Below are 7,486 nucleotides of genomic sequence, written 5' to 3'. Positions count from 1 at the left end.
GGGGGGGGGGGGGGGGTGGCGCTGGGACAACGTTCCAGGGCTGGCTGGCACTGTCCAGAATGTGTTAAAACACCCAAAGAAAGTTCTGTCGGCTGCTCTCAGAGCATTAGAAATGCCTGAAGGATGTGATAATCTGGTCAGTTCAGCCAGGCAGTGTTTTCTGTGCTCTCAACCATCTGGCTGAGTGGTTCCTATTCCAGCTCCTGTGTCCTGCAAACATGAGTCCTGCAGAGCTGTTTTCTCCTTGCAGGAAGTCCTGCTTGGTCATGGTATGATTTGAGCCTGATCTGCAGATAGCTGGAGCTGAATTATTTTCATTTTCCATGTAAGCTATTTGGATATGTAAAAAGGTCATCACCAATTCACAGGAAAGCTTACAGAGAAATAGAAAAGTCAGAGGTCAAGAAGAAAAAGTATATATTTCATGAACAAGGATGGAAAATGTGAGTTGATATAGAAAAGGGTGTGAACCAGAGCCCTTCTCTGGAAATACTGTTTTGTGGAAACCCTAGATAAGGCTACAGGTACAGTTTACCTCCTCTGTGCTTAAACCAGTGGGAGTATTGTACTGCAGAGGTCCAGAAAGGAATTCCCTAATTTGTCTAAGATAGAATCACAGAAACATTAGATTGGAAAAGACCCCTAAGATCATCAACCATTAACCCAACACTACCAAGTCCACCACTAAAACATGTCCTTAAGTGCCTTGTTTACATGTATTTTAAGTATTTTCAGGCAGAGTGATTCTACTACTTCCCTGAGCAGCCTCTTTCAATGCTTGACAACCCTCTCAGTGAAGAATTTTTTCCCAATATTCAATTTAAACTTCCCCTGAAGCAACTTGAAATCTTTCCTCTTGTCCTGTTGCTTGTTACCTGGGTGAAGAGACTGACCTCCACCTCCATCAGAGGAAATTGAAAGTGATCAACAAACCATCTACCTTGCACCCCATTGCCACAAACTCTCATGGAGGTAGAATCAAAGACTCTCTTCCATGTAAGCAATTTTATTGCCTGTTCTTAAAAACCTCCATTGAAAGAAACTTTGCAGATGCCCCGGGTGGCCTAATTCAAGGCTTTTAAATGTTACAGTTACACATTTTCTGTAATCACCAGCGTATTTATCTTTGCTTCAGATTGTGTGACTTCACTTCATCCTTCACCCAGCTGTCACTGTGAACACACATGCCAGTCCTTTACCAACTGACGGACTGTTGTTGTGTCCATCTTTGAGTCTTGTCCCGTCTAAACCGAACAACCTGTTCACAAGATTATACTCTGATCATGTCAGCCTTCACAAGGCTCTCCTTTGGATGCTCTCCAACACAGCAACATCCGGACACAGCACTCCAGCCAAAACATCAACAGCATCATGTAGAGCACTTCTGTTATCTCCCAGGTTCTAAATGAAAATATTTGATTAAAAAAAAACAAAAAACCCACACAAACAAACAAACAAAAAAAAACCCTAAGAATGAGATTTGCCTTATTTTGAACATCATCACCATGAATTTAGGTACCAATCTTTGAGTGGCTGAACACGCAAAATTCAGACTCAGAACTAATAAGAATTGCAAATGGAGTAAGAACCTGCAGTGTTCCTTCCGGCTTCTGAGAGCTTCTGGCATCTTTTTATGCATTTAGATACACAACTGGATTTGGTTACACAAATTTCTGAGGTTGGATTGTAAAGATGAGACTAAAGTGTTAATGGCCAGGACTGGAGTGAAGGTAGGTGAGTCAAGAGAGCTGTGTGTTAACCTAATTTCCTAGTTGTTTCCTTGTTAACTTTCACTTTGAACAGCATCTCTAAGGTTTGCACCTGTGTGGGAACATTACACTGGTCTACTTTGTTCGTGACAGATGAAATGTGTACACATGCTTTTGTAACCGCACATTTCCAGTGAATTTTAGGATCCACGTAGCTCTGCCTCATTTTGACTGAGTGCTTCTCATCCAGAGGAGGTGTCCTCTAACACACCTTTTGCTTGTTTTCCTGAGCCTGTGAAGGTTAAGTGCAGTCTCAGATGTTTAAACAAAAAATGTCCTGGGACTGAAACTTTAAAACTTTAAAATCCAGGAAGTTCACAGTTTCTGGTGACATGACAGTACGGGATTAATGAGTACAGGAAAAAACATCAGGATGATCAGGACATCCCCTGTGCTCGCATACCAAGTTGATTACATACCTAAAGCTCTGGCATTGTGTAATTTTCACATTCTTCTGCAAAGTAAACCAAGATTTCTCATACCTTTAGACTGCAGTTTGATGTTACAAGGTCTTGAGCAGAAATCATCTTTTAAGAAAGCCTTCCTGACCTTCTTTCCCATTCCCACACCCCAACATCCTGTTGGTTAAAATTGTTGAAAGCCACAGCAACACCAAAAAGAAGACACCAAAAAAGGAGGAGGGGGTGAGGGGAAAGGAGAGTTTAACTCAGACCAGTTTTCCAGTCAAGCACTGTCAGTGTGGGCACTGTGGATCCACTGCAGCTAACTCAGTCTAAGCCAAGCCTGTCCTCCTCTTCACCTCAGCCTCTGCACTGGCCCTGCTGCTTATCTAAACCTGCAAGCAGTCAGCCAAGGGAGCAACACTGGGTGAAAATAATGCAGCTTTTTCTGTAGGGATAGACTATAGACTCATGTTGAACAGCTTGCTAGGGCAGAAAGTAAGAGGTCCTCCTTGCCCTTATCATCCTGCCCTGTCTGCCAACCTTTGTTCCTTTCCCCTTCCCGTCTTGGGACCACTTATCTGCTCCTCTCCTCTCTCTGGCCTTGACACTCATTGGGCCCTTCCTTCTCTGAGCTGATTAGACTCACTCAGGTGAAAGCAAGCTCAACACTTTATTGCTGCTTTAGTTTCCTGTAGGGAGCATCAGTCATGCCAATTTAATCACCTTAAAACTACTGCAAAAGGCTGAGGTCTGACTCACCACATTGCAGGCAGCAGCAAGCGACCAGGTTTGCAGACAATGAGACCTATCTCATGGGTTAATCACTGCTTAAAAGATAATCCCCCACAACATGAGCTTAATCCCAGGCTTTTCCACAGACATTACACGAGCTCAATGTGTCACTGCTGTGGAAACAAATTCCATTGATGAACTGGTTGTGATCAAACACTGTACAGAGAAGGGCCCCATTGTTACTTGGACAGATGTCCCCTGTTTGTGCAGTGGGTTCTTGGCTCCACATTTTGTTCAGGGTAGAAACATACATAACACATCAGAATTGTCTTTGGTTTCTTGGAATTTCCTGCTCTTCCCCACCTTTCACAGTAGCCATCATAGCCATAGATCTGCATCTCTGCAGAGCTTCTCCAAGGGCATAAACGTGTGTCCCCAGAGTTTTCCAGGCCTGGCCCACAGTAAGCATGCTGCGAGCTCAGGCAGGGAAATCTTGGGGGTTTTCCTCCTCTATAACTTAAGTCAAAGCCCACAAACATTTTTTCATAGCTACAAAACATGATTTTGCTGCTTTCAGTCCTCAGCACCCTCTTTTGTCAGAACAAAGCAGGTGAGTAACAGCAGTGGAACAAGTTAGTCCACTAATCTGCAGATAAGACAGTGGAGGACTCAGATCTGTGCAGGGGGAAATAATGAGTACTACCTGATGAATGGTATCAGGAAATATCTTCTCTTAAAATGCCTTGTGGGTTTTCTGCAGTGGCATATCTGCTCAGACACACACTTGAAATCTGAGTGCAGGCTCTAGAGACAACTTCTTTTCCGGGCAGCAATAACTTGTTCAACTCATTATACAAGTTCCTGTGTTTTAATTTCTCTTTGAGAGAGCAGCCTGGGCTATTGTAGAAAGCAGAGGATGTTTAAGATGGATCTAATTAGAAGATCTTCTCTTTGAACGACCTGAGAAGGTAAATCATGTTGTATATCTGGGTGTTATCTTTATTTTCTGAAACATATGTGATGGTAACTATTGTGCTGGGTGGATTTGCAAGAGAAGGTGTAATTATTTTGCAACATTCATGAAAAAGAGAAGCTTAGAGGAAAAGTAAAAAGAAGGTCAAGTAGCTCACCTGTGTCCTGGGTTAAAGTGAGACTTTGCTATTTAGTTCTAAGAATCCTCTGCATTTTAGAATTAACTTTAAATAATATTTTCCAGCCTGAATGCTCTGGAGAACAAGAGACTTGGTAGTAAATTTGGCCTTTTAAGCTCTCTGAGGCTTTATAAATTGAAGTTACTTATTGCTTTTCAGGAGACAGTTTGTATGAAAAATGAGGAATGTGTGCACACAACTGCTTTACCCACTGAAGGCAGATATATACTTGGGAATTTGCTCACTGAAAAATTTACAGCAGCGCTTCATTCATTAAGAAATTAAATGAATGAGGGGGACAACCACATTACTTGAAAAGAACATTAATACTTTTCCCCATTTGCAATTTGTTTGTTAATTTTCTGGCTTTCTAGATTCCCGGCTGGGGATGTTTTGGAGTTTTAAATAGCTATCAAAGCCTGAGTAGCAGCACAGTTCTTAAATGAGTTGTCCTCTGTATGGTGTCTTACATATACAGTTAACAAGGCATTTGCTTTCAGCTATGTGGTCATACAAAGGATGTGTCTGAAAATAGAGGTGACCCACAACATTTGAATATGAACACAAGCTTGGGAACAGTGCAAAAGATAAATGCAAAACTGTACCAGATGTTGTTTAACCTCATCATAAATTTTGTTTAATGACCTTTTCCCCTTTCTACTGTCTGTTTCATCAACCCATCACCTATGTAATACAAGTTCTTTGTACAGATTAAACTATTTTACCACATGCTGTGAGCATAGCTGCATATACAAAGCTACCAGAAACCTTTGTTTTGTTAGTGCTTCAGTTATTAAGTCGTGCCACTGTCTCAGGGGCAGCTTATAATGTTTCCCTCTCGATCCACTTTGATCAGCTAGATCTATGGAAGTCTTGAGTTACAAGTGGATGATGTTTCCAAAATAGAAAAATAGTGTCTTTTGTGGAATGCTGGGTATACTGACAGACATGCCCAGGAAACTGAAAAAAAACCCCAACACCCTGTAACAGTTTTTTTTTAAATAGATTTTGGGGTGGGGTGGGAAGATGTTCTGAATCACTGTGATGTCCTGCTTTCTGCTTATACCTGTGTAGGAGTATAAGAGTAGCTGTGTTAGCTCAAATGTCTACATAACAATGGAGGTGTTTTGTTTGTTTGTTTGTTTGTTTGAATTTGTTTGGATTGTTTTGCTTTTGTTTGGGTTTGGTTTTTTTTGTTTTGGTCTTTCCCTCTGTTGCTATCCTAAAATATCTTCAAGTTAGTTTTCCTTTTCCAATTACATCTCAGAATTCAGTTGACATTTCTTCGGACCCCATTTCTGAGTGGCAATAGTCAGTTCAGAGCCCATCACGGAACACATAATGTCATGATCATTTCTTTCTGCCTTACACTTACCAGTGCTAAATTTTCATGAACTTCATGACTGAGTCACTCAGCATCCTGTGGCCCCAGTGCAGATCTTCATAGGCAGACTTTCTCAATCATGTAAAGTTTTTCACAGTGTTGTATTGCTGACTACTGCCTTTTCCACATCACTTGAGAACAGAGGGTAAGATACAGAGGCTTACACCACATTCCTGCAGAGCTCTGATGATGACATCTCTATATTGGAATAGAAAATAATTTATTCCTACTTTTGTTTCCTATGTTTCAACCAGGTCAGTATCCAGGTGAAGTCTCACTCCAGATGGATCTCCCTAAGAACCACATTCGGTGATAAATCCCTGCTGGATACCCACGCTGGTGACATCAAGTACTGTAACTCATTGCTGTCCTCTTTCAATTCCCAAGGTGAGACCACAGATCATTTTGATATTACAGTTTTCTGTCATGGTCTCTTCTGAGCTAGAAAGTCACAGCAAAGTGCCCTGCTTGCTTGGGAGCACCAGCTCTGGTGTTCAATAGTGGCAGTAGGCAGCCACTGCCAATGTTCATTATCATCTCAGGAGGTGCTGATTTTTCTGCTTTCACCTTGTGATTCACAGCCTTGCAAAGCCTGAGTTTGGATGAACAGCCTTTTCAATGCGAAAAGATCATGATTTTACAAAAGCTCATGGCTTTAATCAGGCTGCTGTTATCCTCTCAGGTACTGTTCTGTACTATTCTTAGGAGTCTTTTCTCAGTGTTTTCCTCTCTTAAAACGGTTTTCACAATCTGCTTGAGTTCTGCCTTTTTCTGTAGCTCTCTACTAACCATTAATTCTCAAGGTAGGGAAGTGCTTTGTTAGGAATAGCCGAAAGTGCATATTCATAGCAAAATATGTGGGTTTTATGTATTCTTTGCCTCCCATTTTCTATTCCCTTTGGTTGTATAAATGTGTCAGCATCTATTATGAAAGTCTGTGTTTGTTTTACCTTTCCCTTTGTTTCATCATCCAATCTACTGTGTGAATAAATTAGCTTAGGTATTAATGAGCTGGAAGAGCTGGGTTTTGATTTCAAGCACCACATTATGTTCTGGTCTGTCAGTATTCTTGGGTTCTGGGTTACTTATTTGTTAACTCCAGTGCAATTAATGGAGATGTACACTAAAAACTCAAGATAACAGGGATTTTTTTCCCCAGGAGATACCACTCTTCATTGTTTCCATTGTTATCCAAGGCATAAAAAACATGCAGAAATCTCTAGCTGAGCCCAGGGTGTTGGTACAGACCACTCCTGAGTGGGATACAGCTGGAAGCAGAGCTCTCTCTGCTGCAACGGAACAGGCCCTCACTTAACAGCAACATTTCTAGTTGTTCCCTCATGTCCTGACTGTGCATTTCCCAAGTACCACTGTGAGGAACACTTGAAGGTCCAAAGTCAACTTCCTTCATGGTGGATGGATTTCCAGCACCTCATTTGTCCTTGTTAGGAACCTGCTTGGGACTCTGCTTTCTCCAAGAGATTTCTTTCTCCTATTTTAATAGGTAGATCCAATATGAAAAAAGAAGAGGTATAAGGGAAACAGTCTGATAGCATTGGCAGAGGAATAATTATAGGCCTTGTTCCATGTCTTGTCCTGGATGGAGTGAACAGGCAGAGTGTGCTGAAGGAATCCGAAACACTGTTTCTCTAGAGTACGCTGGTATTTCCTACTGTGTGAGTCAGCTGAAAATTCCATTTTGTTTCATTGTCTTTTCAGGTCACACAGCAAAGTCACTGGAAAAAATGCCGTCCCCAATCACTGCAGGTCTCCACTGCCTGGTTCTGCTGGTCTCAGCCTCCTGCCAGACATCACAGGACTCAAACTTCAAACCATTCCCATATGTAGTGAGTATTCTTTCCCAGTCCCATTTAGTTCTCATTTGGTCTCTGTTTGTAGCACCCTGATGCTCTCCTTCACATCCACAAAACCTTGGAGGAAGTCAGGATAAGATCAGGTAGAGAAACTGAACCCAGAGTGTGTAAAAGAGAGGGAGAAATCCAGGAACTGGGCTCTTGCTCCCCAGTCTTAAAGCCTCTCCAGAAG

At 41.8% G+C, this 7,486-nt stretch overlaps 1 protein-coding gene across 2 annotated transcripts in view; it reads left to right on the top strand.

The window, feature by feature from the left end:
• ADGRF5 (adhesion G protein-coupled receptor F5) overlaps positions 1-7,486 on the top strand; it is a 45,931-nt gene that overhangs the window by 14,499 nt on the left and 23,946 nt on the right. The window contains exons 2-4 of one of the 2 annotated variants that reach the window (XM_027898630.1): positions 5,695-5,827; positions 6,022-6,122; positions 7,160-7,287. In XM_027898630.1, the coding sequence (XP_027754431.1) occupies positions 6,059-6,122; positions 7,160-7,287 (192 nt within the window). In that variant the 5' untranslated portion in view covers positions 5,695-5,827; positions 6,022-6,058. The remainder of the gene's footprint in view (positions 1-5,694; positions 5,828-6,021; positions 6,123-7,159; positions 7,288-7,486) is intronic. The other variant, XM_027898631.1, reaches the window with a different exon arrangement.

This window comes from Empidonax traillii, unplaced genomic scaffold, assembly GCF_003031625.1.
Source record: "Empidonax traillii isolate 1590-97213 ecotype Southwest subspecies unplaced genomic scaffold, ASM303162v1 scaffold609:size479882, whole genome shotgun sequence".
NCBI lineage: Eukaryota > Metazoa > Chordata > Aves > Passeriformes > Tyrannidae > Empidonax > Empidonax traillii.
Note: the sequence above shows the minus strand (reverse complement) of the source record. Positions and strands in the feature narration are given on the sequence as shown.